This window comes from Genypterus blacodes, unplaced genomic scaffold (genome assembly GCF_046128005.1).
Source record: "Genypterus blacodes isolate CSIRO-AG114 ecotype Tasmania unplaced genomic scaffold, CSIRO-AGI_Gbla_v1 ptg000058l_1, whole genome shotgun sequence".
Classification (NCBI taxonomy): domain Eukaryota; kingdom Metazoa; phylum Chordata; class Actinopteri; order Ophidiiformes; family Ophidiidae; genus Genypterus; species Genypterus blacodes.
In genome coordinates, this window is record NW_027466870.1 from 2627036 (window position 1) to 2648492 (window position 21457).

At 44.7% G+C, this 21457-nt stretch overlaps 2 protein-coding genes across 4 annotated transcripts; one reads left to right on the top strand and one right to left on the bottom strand.

The window, feature by feature from the left end:
- Positions 1–342: 342 nt before the first annotated feature.
- crtc1b (CREB regulated transcription coactivator 1b) lies at positions 343–11936 on the top strand. Of its 3 annotated transcripts, XR_012963825.1 has the most exons (15): positions 343–492; positions 2236–2352; positions 2847–2972; positions 3187–3248; positions 3539–3633; positions 4178–4263; positions 4349–4392; positions 4539–4762; positions 4925–5076; positions 5293–5517; positions 5777–5965; positions 6738–6824; positions 6920–7094; positions 7218–9848; positions 9953–11936. XR_012963825.1 is itself a non-coding variant. In XM_076153363.1 (14 exons), the coding sequence occupies exons 1-14, from the start codon at positions 367–369 to the stop codon at positions 7427–7429; spliced, it is 1920 nt and encodes a 639-aa protein (XP_076009478.1). In that variant the 5' UTR covers positions 343–366; the 3' UTR covers positions 7430–11936. The 3 variants fall into 3 exon arrangements, 2 of the variants coding, with proteins under 2 accessions (XP_076009478.1, XP_076009479.1); XM_076153363.1 differs by having other exon boundaries at positions 7218–11936; XM_076153364.1 differs by having other exon boundaries at positions 5879–5965; positions 7218–11936.
- Positions 11937–13063: 1127 nt separating this feature from the next.
- On the bottom strand, positions 13064–19964 carry comp (cartilage oligomeric matrix protein). Its single transcript, XM_076153221.1, has 19 exons — positions 19898–19964; positions 18349–18427; positions 18211–18257; positions 17987–18135; positions 17584–17721; positions 16998–17075; positions 16719–16871; positions 16340–16444; positions 15994–16101; positions 15705–15864; positions 15493–15611; positions 15297–15349; positions 15008–15201; positions 14666–14844; positions 14514–14562; positions 14157–14353; positions 13823–13995; positions 13281–13420; positions 13064–13122 (listed from the first exon to the last, which is right to left on the bottom strand). Exons 1-19 carry the CDS (start codon positions 19962–19964, stop codon positions 13064–13066), a joined length of 2247 nt encoding a protein of 748 aa, XP_076009336.1.
- Positions 19965–21457: the final 1493 nt, after the last annotated feature.

The following is a 21457-nucleotide window of genomic DNA, read 5'->3' on the forward strand; positions in this document are numbered from 1 at the left end:
TCCACTTATCCACCTGTATAAGTTACTAAATGTGGGTTATGTTTCAAGTTGGGTACCTTAAAATGTTTACTGTACTTTTGTTACAGTATAGGTATTCCATAGGATCCCAGATGTTTTAGAGGCTTGTGGCTCCATTTTCCCTCCGAAATATGAAACAAACAAATATTGATCAGTTTAATGTTACAGTTGAAGTGATAACTGATGCTGAAAAATGAGCCAAAATGTAGGGAAAGCTGAGAATGAACGCGCACACACACACACACTCACACAAACACACTCACAGAGCCGCTGGCCGTGCGTAATGACAGCAGCAGGAGAGTCCGCCTGGCGTGGTGCGTAACATTCCATTGAGAAGAAGAGGGAAAGATGGCGTCCTCTAACAACCCTCGCAAATTTAGCGAGAAAATCGCTTTGCATAATCAGAAACAGGCGGAGGAGACGGCCGCGTTCGAAGAAGTGATGAAGGACTTGAACATCACCAGAGCTGCCCGGGTAAGACGCTCACATCCCCCGCTGCTCGCGCCGGGCTGCTGCGCGGCTCAGCTAGCGAGCGTGTTAGCTAGACGCCGCCGCCGCTTCGCTTTAAAGTAACGGCAAAGGAAGACAGTGTTCGTGTCCGCCTACTCGGCCGAATCAGCAAAACGTCCCCAAATGTATAATACCAATCCAGCCTGCTTATTGATGAAAACACCGTACGAACAGCTGGCGGTGTGCGGCGATAATTAGCTGGCGCCTTGCTAGCTGCTGGGGCTGCGAATAATATGCACCTGTGCCCTGTGTGTATGTGTGTGTGTGCGTGTGCGCGCGCGCGCGCGCGTGTTCATTACATTATTAGACAAAAAAATTGTTGACAGGTGTTAGCATCACGTTAGCACCAAGTTAGCTGTCATGTTAGCTCGCCAGCCTCAGTCAGCGGTGATTTGTGCGTTAAATGCGTCGTTAGCTGTTTTAGCGCGTCGGCTTTTCCGTTTATAAACAACCGAGGATGCGCACGCAGCCCGTGGGGGGGCAGAAATCACGCTTACGGTGTCATGAAAGCTGAAATAGCCGCAGCTTTCGTGGAAAACAAATGATACCAAGTGTTTAATCTACTCACTGACAGCGAGCTCGTGCCTCTCTAACGTGACACATCCACCCGTATTCCGACAACAAAGGTGTGATTTCTCAATTGGTATCACCTTGACACGAAAATACTGTATTTCTTATTCAGTTTTGTACGAGTATGGATGCACTTGTAAGTTGAGGTTACATATTCCTGACCAGTACCTTTTATAAATGCATAAACTTTGAGAATTTGTAGCAGTTTTTCACTCCCTCCTCTGGACTGCCCACCTTCTTGTCAGAATACAGGTTGGCAACAAATGGACTGGTTGTGCTGTTACCCTGTATCCTGACTCCACAGGCTCCCAACCCTGATCTTAACCCCTATGATAACCATAGCGACAAGATGTACAGCAGTAACAAGCAGTTTATAAATTCAACTAAACTTTATTGTCATCATACCCTACACTCATACATTTAAAAACACTGTTTCCTGATTTTGCCATCAAGTAACAATGTCTCGTAAACACTAATTCAGGTTATAGTTGGCACCTTTCTGCCAAAAGTGCAATGAGAAGAAACATCTTGTCGTCAGGAATCATTTTCCCGGCTGTGGTTTATTGCCTGTTGGTGGGAATGTTGCCCGCTGACCTCATGTTACACTCGTGTAAACCTGAGATGAAATTTGTTTTGCCAGTTTACTGCAAGTTTAATTAACCTAGCGAGTTCCATGGTCTCTATCTGGATTTCTCTGTCTTTCCATCCCAACATCCAAATCATTGCGTTTGTTCATTGATGCCACTGCAAGTCATTATCCGTGGAGAGTGGAAGCCCATCATGTTTCTGTAATAAGGTGATACATGACTTTTGTGACTGATTCCGTTCTCAGACAGCAGACCCGTGGCTACTGGCTACTTGTGCTACATGTGAAGTCTGACTGTAAACTTGTTTGCCTCAGCTGTCGGGTGTCATTCGTGTCGGCGTGAAAACATTTATTTGCTGTGAAGGATTTTGTCTGCCTGTTGCTTGTTTCATCAGTCACACAGACTCATCTCGTCATGTTTTACCTGTCAAACACATCAACGTTTGTTTATTTTAACTGTGGACAGCAGGCTGTATTTGTTTTTAACATCACCTTTTCATGTATCAGAACAATCATTCACTCATGCTTTCATGCAATTTTACTTTGCACAGTTGCAGTTACAGAAGACCCAGTATTTGCAACTAGGGCAGAATCGTGGACAGTACTATGGAGGCTCACTGCCCAATGTCAATCAGATTGGAAATGGCAACATTGACCTGCCTTTTCAGGTGAGCCCTTAGCCTCTCTCAGCTGGTAAATCGATGTTTTATTCTCGACCAGTGAAACTCTCTGAGCTGTTGCCGATTATATTTGACATATGAAACCTTCCGTATGCTACAGTATTGGTGAATGATTGGCATAATCCAGACACAATCTCCTAGGCAAGTTAGCGGGCTTAGTCTTGTATATGATGACTGTAGAATCTTGAGATATGATGAGGTTTTGATCATGGCTCAGGAGTGAACTTTAGGTACTGTGAGGGATGACGCCAGTCTGCAGTACAATTCAGATCCTAAATTTAAAAGAATGTCATTGCTTGTCATGGCTTTCCATCTTGAAATACATTTGCCAACTCGAGCATCAGTATGGGGGGCCCCATGGCTTGACTCATTTTGAATTGAACACATTTGCACCATTGATCCTGAGACATTTGGGGTGGTTGTTGTTGTGTAGTCGAGCCGCTGTAGTCGCCTGTCTTATTGACCTGGTGTGTTTGCCCCAGAACTCAGTGCTGGACACCAGTCGGACGACGAGGCACCACGGGCTGGTGGAGCGAGTTTACCGCGACCGCAACCGCATCACATCGCCGCACCGCAGGCCGCTGTCGGTTGACAAACCCGGCCGCCAGATATCCTTTTAAACAATATACGTCTTTGATGCCTTTTCCTCATCGGTTGTATGTTATAAGAATATGAAGAGTCACAGTTTAGTTTGATTCATTACAGTGTTTACAACTCAATACAGTTAACTGTGTCTGTTCGGTCTAATCAGCCAAGTGATGTGAAAGTATGGACAGATCTGTGTTTAATCTCTGCTGCATTATTACCCTTAACTAAATCCACATTGACAGCTGTCCTTACAGCTCAGTTTACCTCTCCCCGCCACCAGACACGAGCTGGAGGAGGTAAGCCATCTCCCCTTGTCCCTTTGCCAAAATAAAAACCAGGCTCCATAACAACTCAATTCCAAAAATAGAAAGGACTTGATTCTTTACAGCCTTCAGGTGGCAAAATAAGTCAATCCAGCGTAAAGAAAGACGCATATAGGCTGCAAAGCGGCAAATAAGAAACTACCTTTTTTTTTTGTTGCTCTGCGGCGAATCTGATTTGATGCTGACGGCTTGGCGTTGTGCCAGCGCCGTGGCTCTAGCAGTGTGATTGTGCTGACGTCTCACCTTTCAAACGCCTTCGACAGGACAAATTCGGACTCGGCCTTGCATCAGAGCGCCATGAATCCCAAGGCCCAGGAGGTGTTCGCAGGAGGGTCGCAGGAGCTCCAGCCGAAACGAGGTAACGCACGAGTCAGCGCACAAGCACACACGGCCACATTCACTGATTTAACACAACATACACACACGGATATGAATGACATAAGCGTGTCTTGAATACAGGTATGCCTCAGGGTTTGAAAGACATAAGCCACACCTACATGACACACAGGGTTAAATATTTATAGAGTAAATGGATGCGGATCACTGCGGAGGAACTGAATGTGGAAACAGTGAAGTAATCCGTCTGAATGGAGGTGACCTGGATCTGACCCAGACTGGACCATGAATAATTCAGTCGTTATCCCTGCTACCTGCTTTATGTCTTTTATTATCCGGGGCTTTCATGTGATGAAACCCAGATTGGGTCGCACCCAATCAGTCGTCTGTCTGGCTGGCTGTCATTTTAGCATAGTGGCTATTTTTAGGCGAGAACACTCGGCTCCGCCTGGCTCGCCTCAGACGCTCGTGACTCATATCTGTGACTTCGTTTGATGAATTGTTCTTCCTTCTACCGTAGCGAGCAACCCTCCCCTCCTATTTTTTTCTTCTCTTTCGCTAATTAGTACTGCTGCTAACAGTGCCCGGGGCAGAGAACTCCGAGTCGAACGCAGACAAGGATGCACAGAAACAGATGTGGGACGAAAAGGAGGTACAGATAGAGAGCACTTCACTTTTGTTCCTCTGCTCTAAGTGTCCCCTCAGACTGTTGGCTTATATGTGTGTGTTCTCCTCAGGATGATCCTTCAGAGGCCAACACGTGTGACGTCCCTGGAATCAAGTGAGGAGATTTGTTTGTGTGTTGTTGGGAAGTCTGTTATCAAAAGCATAAATGTAGCGTCACTGCACTGATCCAGGTTGGTTTGGATGAGCCGAGGTAGAGTAACAGCCAAGGAAAGGAGTGATTCATCTCTTTGTTTGTTTCAGCATATTCCCATCACCAGATCAGGAATTGAACCCGTCCGTACTTCCGGCCGCGCACAACACCGGCGGCTCCCTGCCCGACCTGACCAACATCCAGTTCCCTCCGCCGCTGTCCACGCCGCTGGACCCCGAGGACACCGTGGCCTTTCCCACTCTCAGCTCGGCCACCAGCACGGGCAGCCTGACCACCAACCTCACCCACCTGGGCATCAGCGCCGCCAGCCACGGTACCGAACGCCAGCGATTTCGATTCAACGACTTGGCAGCCATCCGATTTCTGCCACGTCACGTACACGGGTGAAACCCAGAGTAACCCGGTTAACAAAATGTCTTCTTCTTCTTCTTCTTCTTCTTCTTCTTCTTCTTCTTCTTCTTTCTTTTCTCGTCAGGGATCCCCTCTCCCTCTCAGCCGACCATGACAGTAACGGCGCAGCGCCGGCAACCCACTGTGGTGCCGCTCACCCTCACCTCTGACCTCCATCTTCAGCAGTCCCCACAGCAGCTCTCGCCCACGCTCTCCTCGCCTGTTAACATCACACAGGTAAGGAGGAAGTCTATTCACTGTGATGCAGGCGTTTCATTTCTTTTCCCTGCCACACGAGGTGCTGCTGAGGCAAAAACCTGTAGAGAAGCTGGTGAAGGTATCGGTATGATAACTTCACACTCACAGGTGTCAATATTTTAGGGTTAAGTAGTGGACTCTGGGTGCTTTACAGTCTGTGGTAATGTCTGTGACTCCGTGTGTGTCTTTGCTCAGGTGGAGTCTCTGAGCCTGGAGCAGCAGCTGTCTCAGTACCCTCTGTTCACCCAGCTGACGGCTCAGGCGCAGGCTCAGCTGCTCAGCGACCTGCAGAAGCAGCAGCAGGCTCTGACTCAGGGCATCCGGCTCATCACGCTGCCGGCCCCGGCTTCCGCCGGCTCGCCCGCAGCTACCAGCCCCTCCCCAGACAGCCAGACCACCGCCAGCATCAGCATCAGCTCGGTAAGGCGCCTAGAGACGCCGTGTCCTCAAAAGGGGCCCTGCTCATGCTCTGTATGACCTTCTCTCCTGTTGACTTGCCTCACTTTTAATTTCCTAACCCAGTTAGAACAAACAGATGTGTAATCCTGACCTCTGCCAGGAAATCAACCCTTTTCTCCTTTTTATAGTTGCTAATCAGTGATGTTTCTTGTAGCTATCTATGTGATAACACTGTGGTCACCCTCTGAAACACATCAGCCACCTCAGCTTTGCCATTCAGGTGTTTTATAGTTTTGGGGACCAGAATGACCAGCAGATGATGCTCACCTGCCCTCAGACCAGTCCAACCAAAGGTTTCTCCCACATTCTTCCCTCCCAACAGTACCGCAATCAGACTGGCTCACCAGCCACTCAGTCTCCAACCTCCCCAGTCTCCAATCAAGGCTTCTCCCCCAGCGGCTCGCCTCAAGTAAGGGCCCCCCCCCCCACCCACCGCCTACCGAGCCAGCTTTGCTTTCTGTGGGACGGGCTTAGCTCCTCTGCCAGCTGACCGCACATCAACTAGGCTTTGTTCTCTCTCTCTCTCTCCCTCTCTCTCTCTCTCTCTCTCTCTCTCTCTCTCTCTCGCTCTCTCTCCCTCTCTCTCTCTCTCTCTGCACTGAATCATCTCCGGCGTTGGCGGCCGCATTAACCCATTTCCTTCTTCACCGCTGTCGCTGTCCATTGTGTGCATGACAACATGGCACGGCGTCGCTGATGGACTTTGGGCTTTTCAGTGTTTGTTTCTCCGCATATCTCAGCTGCCAGATCAAGTGGAGTCTTAACAGAACACATTTTGACACAAACCCTGCTTGTGAGTCGATCAAACTAACCTCTAACAAAAGTGTGCAAACTAATGCATGTGTATCTTAGTGACGAGTGAAGTCTTGGCTCTCTACTGCCGGTTGTGCTCCTGGAGGCCACAGTGTGTAAATGCATCTCATCACTGTCCGAAACCATTTTGACAGCTCAGCGTTCAAAACCTCGACCGCCCTCGTTGCAAACACGCCATATGCTTTGTTTTTTCCGGCTCCCTCTGTGACTTTGCGTCCTTGCTGGTACTTCCTGTCATCCCATCGCTGAGTCGTTGCTGCTTGTTAGGCTCAGCTAACTCGCCGTCTCGCTCGTTCGCTCGTTCGCTCGCTTGTCATTTTGGGTTTTGCACTCAGAACATCTCTGTGGCTTTGAATTCTATCTTCCAGCACATTCCCGTTGTGGGCAGTATATTTGGCGATTCCTTCTACGATCAGCAGTTGGCGTCGAGACAGACCAACGCCCTCTCTCACCAGGTAATGCTGACACCCGCAAACGGTTACCATTTAAAATCTCATTTCCGTCAGATTCTGTCCCGGCCGGACGTCACTTCTTGTCCTTGGCTTCGCAGCTGGAGCAGTTCAACATGATCGAGAACCCCATCAGCTCCTCGGGCCTCTACAACCAGTGCTCCACGCTCAACTACACGCAGGCGGCCATGATGGGCCTCACCGGCAGCAGCCTGCAGGACTCTCAGCAGCTCGGCTACAGTAGCCATGGAAACATCCCCAACATCATCCTCACAGGTACCTCACATTGATCTTTACTTGTTACTTATGGAATTCGATGGTTTAGCAGATGAAAAGGGTGTAACGTGAGATGTGATGGAATACATAAATCAGTTTCTTTTGTGTCTTTGCACGCCGCAGTCACGGGCGAATCTCCGCCCAGCCTCTCCAAGGAGCTGACCAACTCTCTGGCGGGCGTGGGCGACGTCAGCTTCGACGCGGACTCTCAGTTCCCGCTGGACGAGCTGAAGATCGACCCGCTCACCTTGGACGGACTGCACATGCTCAACGACCCCGACATGGTGCTGGCCGATCCGGCCACCGAGGACACCTTCAGGATGGACAGGCTGTGACAAGGGAAGACGCCCACCGTGGCAAAAGTGAAGACGTGAAAAAAGTAAAAAAAATTAAAACCCCTAGGTGGACGGAGATGAGGAAGGGCAGGACGAACCCTCTCCCGTGTTGCATGGCCGTCCAGCTGTCCGACCTCGCCCTCAACTCCGTTTCAAAGCCCTTTGGAAACGATCGCGCCCAAAAGACAACAGGGAGAAAAGAATCCTGTGGCTTCGCTGGGGAATGGCCTCGCTGTCGTTTTTGAATGAGATTGGTTCGCTCAGCGCTTTCGCTAGCCTGCTGTGTTTACAGTGTACCATTACATGCCACACTTATATTCCAAAACAAAAACAACGCACATTTGACAATACTTTTTTTTCTTTTCTTTTCATATCCACTTTCAGACGAGTTATTTTTTATTTATTAATTTGGTTACTATTCGCCCGGTAGCAGGGAAAGCTGCCGGGACTTTGGGGGCTAAGCTGTAACCACGACGTCAGCTGTGTCTCAGAAACAAAGAGTCAAAGAAATCCCACAGCTGAGTCCTGAGTCTCTACCCGCCGTCGGGGGCCAAATTGGTTCTCCCATCGTTTCTATCTCACACTCAAAGCTTTATTTTAACAACCAAATGTTATTTTCATCGCGTACTGTATGTTTTGATGGTTTTATGTATTTATACGTTCGATTTATTTATTAGGTTCAAAGATTTTTTATATTCCATTTCGTAATTTAAATTTGATGCCAAAATACTCTCTTCTGTCGGCATAAGTGTGAAATTGCACTGATGTAATTTGTGTCTATTTATGAATTGCATATTTATATCTGTGTTTGTTAAGCTCCTCGGTTAATGACGGAGTGCAAAACCTCCCCATAGTTGCTCTTTGGTGTTTAAATGTGCCGTTCTGTGTGGGACGGGGTCGATGTTACCATGTTGCTGCCCCCCCCAGTACTAAAGGTCAAATCAAACGTACCCCGTAAGCTCCAGAGATGGGTTGGTTTTACGCCACTTGAATTAACTCTTTTATTTTTCCGAGGAAATCATCAGGTAATTTCTATCGAGGTAGAGATTTGAGAAAAAAAGGAAAACAAAGAAGTCCAAATTGATTTTGTGCCCTAGCGAAGACGCCAGTATCACGAGACTCGACCTCTTTTTAAAGGAAGGGAGCTGTTTTTAAACCAGAAAACACGAAAAAATCTTTAATCTTTTGAAGTCGTCACTGTGAAATCACCCGATTTTGCCTTACATGAGTATTCTACTGTTCTACTTAAGTGTCTGATGTGACAGCGTATTTTCGTAACTTACTGTAAGACTTTCTTGTATTTGAGAGAAGCTTAACTTTTGGTCGGTGATATATTTGTGGTTCTGTTGTGCTAAAAGGTTTGACAAATCAATGTACTGTATTTTGTAGCGGTACAGTTTATAGCCAAATTGTTGATGTTTTATAAGGCTGGACGTTAAACAAAAGAAAACAACAAAAAAAATCAAAAGGAACGGGTTCAAAGTGTTTGAGAAAGAGTGCAAATATGGGGAGGCTTTCAACTCCTGGGCAGGGAAGCTCTAACAAAATCCGACTGTCAAGATTCTTTTGACCTTTTGTGACGATGAATGGAAGGGATGGGTTGATCGGCGCGACGTGGAAGCTTCAGAGTGTTTGGGGAAACGTGTCATATATGCTGCTCTGTGAATACGTACGTGAATATTTACATTGGGTAAATCGGAACAAGGTGGCCCACAAGCTATTTAACAAAGAAAAGATATCAGAGAGAGTATTGCTTTATCACAGAGTTTATACGCATTTATATTCTTGGAAAGTATTAGAGATTGTTCAGGCCTGGCAGCGAAATCGGTCAAGAAAAAAAAGGAAAATGAGCTTTTTCTTTGCAAAATCAGGGATGTAGTTGAGTCAAAAATGTTTACGCCGCCTTCTTAACGGTCAAAAGTGTTTACACACGTTTTATCTGCAGATTTATATATAGATATCGATGTCACCTCGCAGTGGGTCCACGACACGATCCCCGTCGATCCGAGCGTTGGCCGCCACAGATTTTTGCCAAAAACGTCTAACGCACGGTTCAAAATTCCAACACCCGCTGAAGGTTTGGTACAAAACAATCTGCCGGGGCCTTTTTTGTCAGAGTTTCCCTGAGAGCTGCCTGTAGGTGTGTGGGATCATCTTTGATATATTGTGATTTTCAATGTACAGACGTTGCTGATCATCTACTCACCCATGAAGATTTCAAACCCACCCGACGAGGAATCACAATGTTTTACCGCTCACATCTGATGTACACCTCTTGTTTTAGGTTCAACCTTCACCGTCTGCCATACACGCCTCCATCAGAGGTTTGAGTTCGCCTTCATCGGATCTGTGGTTCCTATGCAAATGAGTTCAAAATAATCCCTTAAAGGAAAAGTCCACCTTTGTTCCGTTGTACTCTGTGAGTTCTGTGTTGCATTGACGTACAGAATGCTCCAGGGGTTTTACTTTGTGCCAATTATTTTGTCTTCTCCTCTTTCCTTCAACCCGTTTACAACTTCTTAGGGGGTTGCTGCATTTCCCAGAATGCCTTTCATCCTTGAACGTCGGTGCAAAGCGTTGGCCATGGCTGCTTTTGTTGTTTCTGAGGGAGTAGCAGCGGAACGTTTCGGAAAACGCCTGAAACGTTTCTCTGCCGCCTCACTCCCTCGTCACAACGGCGAAACGTCGATAACGCAGAGAGCCGAGAGAAATCACAAAGTTGGATTTTTCCTTTAAGTCAGAAGCAAATGTATGGAATGCGTTGTATATTTCCTCATGTGTTTTTAAAGGGTATTACTCACAAAGAAGTATTGCGTTGGAGCCAAACTTGACTGGCAGAGGTTTGTTGCTCCCTGTTGTTTCCTTTCGCTGAACAACAGTCATTCACGTTGGCCTTGTACATATGCTCAAGCTGAAACAAAATGCATGCATAACCCCACAGTCAGACCCTCTCTAAACAAAGGCCTCCTATAGCTCTGCAGGTTTGGTTTGTGTAACATAACACTGTCACGGCGTGTAAAGGGATGCATGTGTGGGCTCCTCCTGTGCAACACTTCAGTCAGTTTCTCCGTAAGTCACTCCGTTACCTCCATCTCTATATAAAGCTACTTCACGGATGATAACAGAATGTATCTCTGCGCCAGTGTCCCAGTTTTGTTGCCAAATGATGCCAATTTTTAAGTTTTGGGCTCAGACTCGACTCGTCTGTCTGGTCGCCCCATTTCCTTCGAGGGATCGGAGGAAGTTGCTGTTCCACTACTGTAGCATCTCACCACATATGGGTGTAAACAGTCAATCGTCATAACACGGGAAAAAAAAATATATGCTACAGCGCCACCTCTCTGTCAACACAAACTTTGGCTTTGTTGAAGAAAATGCTGCGGAAAATTGTTTGTTTGTTTTTTGTTGTAAAAGTTACAAATTGGCACTCAGATTGATTTGTTTGCGTACGATCATGGACTTGAGCTGAAGCTTCTGTATCCCAGTCGGTGCTTAACCTTCCGGACTCGTCACTCTGGTCCCACGGTACAAGACGCCGTTCTGACTGTGCTCAAGCCGAGGGTTGACTTATGTTGTTGTTGCCTCTCATGTCATGTTTTGGACTGACTAAAGTGTGATTCTGTTTATTTTGTGCAATGTTTAGTCAGTTAGTTGCTTGGCACTTTATTTGTGACTTCCTGTCATGGAAACAGGGACTGTTCTGCCCTATGTGAATGCTGACTGTTTAACACCAGATGTATACTCCTGAGATATTTTCATGTCAAAAAAAAGATGAATTCTCTATTTTCCTTTGTAAACTATATTTTGGCTTGTCTTGTTTTTTATCTGTGAAGATTTAAGGGGATGCAAAACTAGAAAGGGCTCACTCCAGTGCTGCTTGCGCTCTCATGTTGGAAAGGTTACGGCACTCCGAATGTATTTCTGTTTGGGTTTTTTTCTTCCCCCAGATGCATCAAGTTTGAAAAATGTCAACACATCCACGGAAAAACGACACTAAATAATCAGGTGATGAGCTGTGTGTCATGACAGTAGACGGAAGTCGTAAGTTTCACGTAATGTGGCGTAGAACTGCGTCACATGATACAGCGGTATGTTGGATCAACTTGTTACATTGAAACATTCACAAACGGTGACTAATTAATATTTTGGTTTAAGTTGGCTAACTAATTCAACTAAGGTTAGGAAAGTAAGATAGTAAATTTGGTCAACAAATCAGATTTAATTTCATGCTGCTTGATTCTGGAAGGTTTTTAGCTCTGAATCAAACGTCCCTTTAATAACAGGCTTTTCTAAAAGACTTCACCATCCACTGAAATATGTAAAAGGCTCTGAAAAACAGTTCAAGTTACACTTAACGCTTATAGTGAAATTAGCATTATATCACTGTTGTCCTGTAAGTCGTAGTAAAAGATCTGTAGCTATTTATTTGTTGCCATGTGATTCTCATGTGACCATTTGTTAATGAGCTGAAAGAAAATGTCAATTAAATTGAATGTGGAAGACTGAATTTTCTCCTCACATAGTCTTGATTTGCAGAAAATAACAATGAACAAAAAATCAAACTGTCCGGTGTCATTCTACGGAGTTGCAGCGTGTTTGGCTGCATGATGTTTCAAATCTGTCGGATAATTGTCTTTGTTATCATTTATATTTTGTAATCTGTATTTACATATGCGAACTTAAAAAGATTATTTTGGATATGTGCATGCTTGTGTACTGTTAAAAAAAATTTTGTTTTCCACTAAAGGTTGTTGAGTTAAAGAAAATTGTCTGTTGCTTCAAAATCAAATCTTACTTGAAGCGTAGCTAATCTAAGCAAGTTCTCATACAAACGTTATCAGGTCCAACTGATATGATGAAACCTAATGAAACAACTTTAAAGTGGACATATCACACAGATTTTATTTAGGCCTCTATTTTGAAACATTTGCAATGCTGTTAAATCCAAAAAACACATTGATCAACTTCTAATCCCCCTTGCTGCAGCACCACTGTGCACATTGAGTGAAAATGCACAGTTTAACATACTAAAAACTTTGTGTGTGTCTATCCAGGTGTTATAGGTGGATACATTCAAATGTGTTGTATTTGTTGTAGGTTTAAAGGACAAGTCAAAGGTGAGGCTTTTCTTTGGCTTTGGTTCACTGGATGCATTCCTATAGGCGTCACACTTAAGATTTGATACTTGGACAATGTTCGACACAATCACAATGACAAAAAATATATATTTCACCTTTGACCTATTGAATTAGTTGTACTTGAAACTAACATCACATGATGGCCGGCGATGCAGACCAGATCAGATCACAATTAACGAAAACCCACATTTATTTTTAAGCAACAGTTAAATCTGAAAACATTTCTTCACAAAGTATAAGGTAAAAGGTAAATATACAGTTAACAATATTTTGTAGCAACATTGCTGAAGACAGAAATTCTACAGGAAACGGTTGGTAAACACTTCATGTGCACGTTGTATAATTTGTACTCCCTCTTTTGGGAAAATTAAAAAAATGGAATCACTGTTTATTTTTCTATTGACCTGTGAGTTTTGGTGATTTTTTTCCAGAGACCCAGTTGTGCGTTGGAGAGTCCTCCCAGAATTTCCTGGGCTTGCTTGTTGGTTTTGTGCCATTAGGACACCAGTTGAACCTGCTTGGCTCTGTAGGTATCAAAGTCCTCAGGAAGAGTATCTGGAGGGGAAAGACAGATAAGTAACAGTTGGAAAAAGTGAATGTCAAGGGGAAATATCTACAGAAGAGAAGAGTAGAAGTGTTGTTGTTCATTGCAAAAGGAAGCACTTATTGTTGGAGGAAGGAGAGAACATTCTGATCCTCTATTCACAGCTCACCGTTGCAGCGATAACGAAGGTTGGCCCAGATGATGTTCTCCTGGGAGAAGCAGAAGACGCCGAGTCGACCTCCTCTCATCGTGGCATCTATGATGACTCCTGTGTCGGCAACCATCTGAGGGCCCTCATAGAAACGGACCCTGCACAAGGGAATCAATTCAATGTGTGTAAGTATGTAATGTAAATAACTTCAAACTATAATTTCTTAGCTATATTTGAAGGATCCTCCAAAATGGAATGTAAGCAGTCTTCAAATGACACCTTGCGGACATCCTCAGGAATCCTTACAGGAATCTCTAAATTGTGCTCTGAAAAACTGCTGCTCCGGTCTTCTATGGGAAATCCCATCAGCATGGGCAATACCACAAATCGCCACCAGAGGGCAGCTCGTAGTTGGTGTCAATCATGACTGGTGACTCGCACTGTAAAACACCCAACAGCCTTCCTGCTGGTGGCCTTGTTATTGTAAGTCTCATTCATTCGATCACCGATTAATCGTCCTGCTAAAATGTCACATCTAGCAACATAAGCTAAGTGGATACCTGATGTAGCCGTCTGCAGGCCGGTGCTGGAGGAACCAGCGGTACGAAGTCTTGTCTTTCCAACCAACATTTCTGGCGTCTTTCCACAGAAGCTTGACCTGGTCGCTCGTGTCTCCGGTGTGCCACAGAGCATTCCTCAGGTTTTCACCTGGACCTGTGTTCGACTTTACAGCCTTTTCAAAACCACACAAAACAAGACATTGCCATGATAACAATATCCAAACAATGTAGGAAGTCTTTTGAGGAAATCAATTTAACACCATTTGATTTTTCTCAACCTCTTTGACATGGTCAACATCTTCTCCATCTTACTTGAGGCTGTATGTAAGTCTACCTTTAGCTGGATGCCAGGTTCTGCCACAGCTCTGAACGGGTTGGCCTGCCAGTAGATCTGTTCAACCTGTTTCCACATCACCACGTAGAAACTGGAGCTGTCCTGGTACCCGAAGATAAAACCTGCGTAGTCGTCATCCGTTACCGTGTTCACATGAAACGTCCCTTCAAAATCCACACCGCTGAAAGCAGTGTAACCTAGAAGTGGGGGGATTGTTGGACAGGTGAGAGGTACTGGTTAACATGTTCAACTTAACACTGAAGACGCTTTTTGGTCCATTTGACATAATCTAGTGCTGCTAGACGACTGGGGTCCTTCTTAGAAAAACTTATCCATGATCAGATGTTTTGATCTTACCAACAGCCAATCCAGGATCACTGTTCATAGTTTGGACGATCTCCCTTCCCTGCAGAAAGAATGATCATTTTTAGGACACATTCAGTGTAAGTCAAGGCAAATGAAGTAAAATATCAAAGTAACACTCTTGTATGTCGTGTTCCTTGGCCTACCTGGTTCAGCACCACCCAGTTGGGGTCAATCTGTGCATCTCCCTCTGGATCTAAGACAACAGTCTGATACTCCCTGAAGTCTGTGAGGGTGACCTCAGCATTTTCTGGGCAAACATCAATTGTGTCCACAATAGTGTCATTATCGAAGTCCCTCTCGCACACATTTCCCACGCCGTTACCTGGGAGAGAGGACAGATGGACGTACGGTATACAATGACTCTGAATTATATTAGATGTTCCGAACAAAGGGTAAATAAAGGGATCGTTGTTCTTTAGGGAAACTGGCACAGCAACAATTTCATGCTGGGATGTTTGGGTTCAACTATCAGTGGTGTTGCCCACCATCAGAGTCCTCCTGCAGGGGGTTGGGGATCAGACGGCAGTTATCAGGACCAGGTGGCAGTAGGTCAGGGATGCCATCATTATCATCATCGTCGTCACAATCGTCTCCCTTGCCGTCTTTGTCGGTGTCCAGCTGGGAGCTGTTCATAACAGCCGGGCAGTTGTCCCTGGAGTCTTGGTGACCGTCACCATCACTGGACAAAAGAGACTCTGTTAGAACGTTCACACTTCTGTCTGATTGAGTTGAAAATACAGTATGTCGTTGTTGTTTTGACTGATCATGTAATACCTGTCCTTGTTGGTGTCACACGGGTCTCCAATCAAGTCGTTGTCCACATCCAACTGAGTAGGATGACGAGAGAAAGAAGAGTTATAGACATGATTTGTTTGTTTGCTGGCTAATAATTACTCGTCTAGACGAAGGCTTGTTTGTCTGCCACTACAATCTGCTCACAACATGAGTTGATGAGAAGAAGATTTCTGACCTGATCAGGGTTGGGAACATATGGACAACTGTCACAAGCGTCTCCCACGTTGTCTCCGTCTCGATCTTTCTGGTCAGCATTGGGAACTCTTTTGCAATTATCCATGGGATTGAGGATTCCTGAAATTGAAACAATCAATCAATGTAAACTATACCTGTATTACTTTGTTGGTTGTAGAATTTATACATGGTCTGTACTATTACTGTACTAACCATCCCCGTCAATGTCTTCATCACATTCATCACCAAACTTGTCCACATCAGTGTCTTTTTGGTCGTTGTTTTTGATGGCGCGGCAATTGTCACAGGCGTCTCCAAAGTCGTCCTCATCAATGTTTCTTTGGTCCACATTGGGCACCAACACACAGTTATCCTGTAAGGAAGCAGCTTTACTCTCTACTCTCTCTACTCTGTACACACTTTCTACTCACACACTAACACATAGCCCTCTCACTGTAGTCTGCCAGAGTGTATTTTCAGTACGTAATGGGTTTGTGTGCACCTGTGTGTTAAGGATCCCATCTCCATCTGCATCCTCATCACAAGCATCTCCTATTCCATCACCGTCTGCGTCCTCTTGGCCAGAGTTGGGCACCGTGCGACAGTTGTCCTGACAATACAAACACTCACTATTAAAGTTTTAAGCTATTAGACTGTTGACTTGCAGTACACTTAAGTTGACCTTGTTTCTGTTTTAGTGTGTTTTGATCTGGTATAGGTTCTGCAATCCAATCAGAAACCACCTCTATGTAAGACCTGCAATGTTTCATTCTTTGCAGATGACTACAGTCTAAATGTTGTGCTTTTCTTTATGTCTGTTTATGTATTTATTATGATGTTGGACTCACCTTGGCACAGTTCCTCTCAGGACATTCCAATCTCTCATCAGGGAAGCCATCAATGTCAATGTCAGTCCCACATAGGTAACCGTTGCCAGCCCATCCGACTCCGCACTGAGAGGATGGAAAATGTACAGTACAGACTCTTTTCATTGGCCCAGTTAAATGTGCATAAGTGCTCAAACAGAGCTTTGATCTCTAAATCTGGCACGAATGCAAAGTCAAATACTACAAAGTGGTAAGTCACTTGATATGTTTAGCAGCTTTGTTCATTCTCGACTACATTTGGATTAAACAGATTAAAGCCATCACAGGATTTCTGGGTAATGAAGGCTGTGGTGCAAGACGTGAACTGAGGAGAAAAGGTTTTAAGGTGTAAACTTTTCACCTGACACTCAATGATCCCCTCTCTGTGGACGATGCACTGGGCACTGGCGTGGCAGGGGTTTGGTTGTCCATTCCCACAGGCTCTCTCAGGTTTACAGCCACGTCTCTGATCCCCAACGTAACCTGGTTTACACGCTCCACATCTAAACGAGCCCTGATGCACACAGAAGCATCGCGTCCATCACTCAAGTTTGCTGGTGAGTTTCTTTGTGCTCAGAAATACAGATGATAAGATTTAGTGCATTTCTTTCAAACACAAATTCTCAGTTATTATACTCACTGGAGTGTTCATACAGAATGAATTCTCCACACAGCCTCCATTGTTGTGGCTTTCACACTCGTTGATATCCCTGCAGACCTTTATAGGAAAAAGAATCATGAAGACTGAAATGAGAAAGGAATGCAAAATGAAGCTGGTGTTGCTGAGGCACCACAGTGGACTCTGTTTGACATTGTGTAAGTACAAAAAGAGAATGAAGAGGTATTGAAGACTCATTTGGAGTGTGGTTGTGAGAAGCAAAAAGTAAACAAAAGTAGGTGGAAAGTAGCCCTGCAGTCCACACACAGCCTGATGATCAGACAACTGGAGATCACATGTGACTTTCACAAAGAAGTGTGTAAAAGTGACCACGGCTGTGTGGAGAGTGGATCAGAGGGACGTGAGAATTTCTGAAGCCTGTACTGAAAACTCCCACAATGTCATAACACCGCGACAACGGATTAGAAAGGTCAAAAATGCTAATTCAGCAACTTGTCTGCTGTATGTTCAGTATCCTTACTGTATTACTTATTAATTGTATAATGTTGCAAATATAATGACATATTTTGTGTTATGATTGATAAGAGAAGATGTCGCAGATGCTGACCTGTTTGTTGGCGGTGGCGAAGGCGAGGCCGACCCCCTGGACCTGTGGGCCGGAGTAACCAGCCGGACAGGAGCCACAACGGAAACCCGGGGAGGTGTTGATGCAGCGCACACCCATGTGACACGGCATCACCGTACACTGCAGACATCACACACACACACAATCACACATCGGTTTGTTTAAGATCTATAACGCACCTCTCATACGCCATCTAGTGGGCAGCACAAAAATGTTTTAATCATATTATTATTCAAATCAATTCTTGCGATGTAAAGAACTTTCTAGCATTGCCCCTCCCACTGAGGATCGACACCAGTTCTGCATCCTGTGTAGCTTTCAGCCTCTTTCCACACATAGTTTGGGCGTCTTGGTGTATATCACATTGTGCTGCATGCCTGAATACCTCATCCACGTCGGTGCAGTAGGTTCCGTTGCCCACCATGCCTGCAGGACAGGGCCCACACTTTACACCCTGAGGCGTCTCCATACACTTCACCCCTGGGTGGCAGGGATTGGGCACACAGGAAGGACGAGGCTGTTGGCCCCCCATCCCTGCAGAGACGGAACATTATGGAAGATGTGTGTACGTGTTTTCAGGATTACAAGGTGTTGTGTTGCTTTACTCACCGCAGGCTTCACACTCCATTACTGTGTTCTTCAGGAATATTATCTCTCTTATCTGGAAAACATAGATGATATTTTCTGTGTGTGCAGTATTTATGCCTTGACCCTGCTGACTACTAACAACATCAAACTCCATCAAACTTTACCTGTTGTTTTAGAAGCTCTTTAATCTCAGCCAGGGCCATGTTAGTTGTTTTAATCTGACTGATAATTTCTCCATCTAGATGTGAAAGGAAAGACATTGGATTGGTTAATATTGATCAGAACTGATTGGCCTACCAAAGGGCTACAGATGAAAATGAATCTTTTGACTGAATGTGAACCTGGTCTCTAAGCGAACAGAGCCATCAGGTTTGAACCAACAGAGGTTTTCTCTGCAACACTCCACCTCATCACACCTCATCAGTCTTTCTGCAAATGTTTTTGGCGGAACATCTGTGATCTGAGGCTCACGGGGGAGCGAGGACGTGTGGATAGAGCACACATGTCGTCCTGTACAACGTGATCCACAGCTTGTCCTCTCACACACTCCATCCACCATCCAGCCCCCAAAACGTCCCATACATGAGAGCCGGCGTTCCTCAGTCACCACAGACCACAGTTACATCCACACACTCACTGATACTGAGCAGAGCCAGATATCTGCCGTTTTTTTTTATTGCAGCTGCAAAACTAATTTTCCCAATATCGAATGATAAAAGATTTTTTTTGGAAGAACTAAACTCCATGGGCGTCCAGGAGATGTTTGTGTGACGTGTCCCAGGCTTCAATCTGCTTTGCATTCACCTCTTTTAACCATCTGTTGAATGAAGAATCTAAGGAGACACTCAATGGTTTTAATTTAAGTTTTTCATGTAAGTGGCTGTGGGTCAGTCTGGATCATTTGGTGTGAAATAAGCTAAACCAACTGCACACAAGAACCCATGGGTATTAAAGGTGAAGGTCATGTTATCAAAGATGTCCACTTAATGAGGCTTCAGTGAGCTGATCTGTTCCAAGCTCCAGGTGGGAAAAATCTGTAGAATGCATTCTGGCCCTGTGCTGTGGACATCAAATGGGCTGAGATACTGTGGGATCTCTGGCGTCGGAGCCGGTTGCGTCGACTAATTGACCCTCCAAATGACACCGCCACCACCCACACACCTCTTCCCCCAGAGGAGCTGTTCAAGAGCTAAAGTCTCCTGAGCGTGAAGCAGGAAACATGGTCTTCCCATTAGCGGTGACTCTGTTTACCGAATGAATTCCACAGCAGAAAGAAAAGATGCTGGGAATAAATCAAACTCACCGCTAATAGAAATGTAAGTGCGGCGTGTGGAGTCAGTCAACAACAGTGCGATAAGAAAATACATTTTTGCGTCTGTGCTGGTGTTATGACCTCATGCTATTGTTTTCTGAACCTTTGACTAATTTAATACAGTTCTATACTTAAAATGAATGAAAAAAACGTAAAAAATTAGATAACCACATTTCTAAGCAGGTTAATCCTAGTTATTATAAATTGTCCATATATTTATACATACATTTACGTCTGTACATATTTCAAGGATTGTAATCTGCACTAAATTACACACTGACACTCTAAGTGACACCTAATGCAAACACCTCCATAGTGATTAATCAGATATTTTACAATGTCCCTTCACATAATCACACATAAGTATAACAGATGACAGATCCATGTGGCGCTCACCTCTCTGTCCTGCAGCAGCGTGTCCCCCCATATAGAGCACACAGGTCAGCAGCAGAGACCACATCATGGTTCAACCTGGGCTCTAATCTCTAATCTAATCTGATCCGATGCACCGAAGGCTTCTCGCCTCTTCTCTCTCTGTTCTATCGTCAGCCCTCCTCTTCTGCAAAACGCGCTTCTACGTTTCTCCCCTGCTTTAGTCTTTATACCCCAGCATCCCCCCCCCCCCTCTGCCCGTATCTTACATCCCCCAAAGGCTCCAAACCTTCTCTGGAAACCACTTAGCTGGAACATCCAAGTAATGGGAATACAGTTTTGATTGTGCAATACTAAACTCCCCCACATCTTCACATGGAGCTGATACAAGCATCAATCTGTGGTTTTTGTTCAGGATGTGGCAAAAGTGAATGAATGGGCAGATAATTCTTCATGTGTTACCTCCTACGTCTTAAACCAACATGACAACATGATTCATCTTTGTATTAGTAGGTTACCTGAAGTATGATAATGATTTTCAGATAATTGTCAAAATGTATTAATTTCATACATATATGTATAATAAAAAATACATATCTAATATAATAAATATATATTTCCTAGCACCCACAGTAACAGAACAATGTTGGGCAAAACTGCTTGAATAACGTTTTGCACAAAGTCAGAAAACAAGCTTGAGCTCCAGTACATATTTTATTACAAGCTCTTATTTACTGCTTCATGATAACAGCTACATCATTGTATGTGTGTGTGTGTGGTACGTCCTGTTTGCCAGTAATGGGCTGAGCAGATGTTGCAAACATTCCTTGCAGTGGAGGCTTTTGGTTCGGGTCACCTTGTCAAGCTCTCAGGCCCCCTGTGCTATCTTACTGCTTGCTGCCTTGCCCAAAGGGACAAGGGGAAGCCTCCTCATATGTCACTGTGCTGTAAATGTGTGTTAGAAATCTTGCAATGTCACTTTTTCACAAATATTTCTTATAGGAAAGATTCAAACTGCATCAAAATGTAAATGTTGATTAGAATGTTGCTTTTTGAAATATATTATTTTTTTTACTGTATTGTTTTTATGGTTTAGTTGTATTCCTACTTATTTGATTTATTATCTTATGAGCTATTATTTCTCTATATTTTTGACATGAAGCTTGTTGACTATTGATAGATATTAATATGTCAAACTCTGATACAGTGAGTTTCATCTGATCTGCCATTTGTCAGCCTTCAGATGCTTCAGTCTCCTGCATCCTGAAGCTTCAGAGGAGAGTTGAGTTATTGAGCGCATACTGGGAGCGCTTGTTTTAAGTCCATGATCATTTCTACTGCTGTGCGGAATGTAAGGTCATAGGTCGAGTGTTACGACCTCCTGCAAAGCTCATCAGCGATGGTTTATTGCCTGTTCAACAAAAGTTTGTCCACACGACAGGGGGCTTCCAGGTTTCTCAGGACGTGACCCGGGGTTGACCTGACAGCCTCTGCATTACGTAACAGGAAGGTTGATAGTAAAGATGTGATACAGCAGCATGTTCTGTAAAGTATAAAAGGTTTTACACCGCAGTAGGGAACTCT

What these genes read in the sequence shown, in the direction of transcription:
- comp (XM_076153221.1), bottom strand. Translation starts at nt 19,964, where the DNA reads ATGATGTGGTCTCTGCTGCTGACCTGTGTGCTCTATATGGGGGGACAC. An exon ending in AGGGGATCATTGAGTGTCAG is followed by an intron (nt 16,445 to 16,718) that starts GTGAAAAGTTTA and finishes CCATCCTCTCAG; the next exon opens with TGCGGAGTCGGATGGGCTGG. An exon ending in AACCTGGCATCCAGCTAAAG is followed by an intron (nt 13,996 to 14,156) that starts GTAGACTTACAT and finishes GGTTTTGAAAAG; the next exon opens with GCTGTAAAGTCGAACACAGG.
- crtc1b (XM_076153363.1), top strand. Translation starts at nt 367, where the DNA reads ATGGCGTCCTCTAACAACCCTCGCAAATTTAGCGAGAAAATCGCTTTG. An exon ending in ACATCACCAGAGCTGCCCGG is followed by an intron (nt 493 to 2,235) that starts GTAAGACGCTCA and finishes TACTTTGCACAG; the next exon opens with TTGCAGTTACAGAAGACCCA. An exon ending in TGTGACGTCCCTGGAATCAA is followed by an intron (nt 4,393 to 4,538) that starts GTGAGGAGATTT and finishes TGTTTGTTTCAG; the next exon opens with CATATTCCCATCACCAGATC.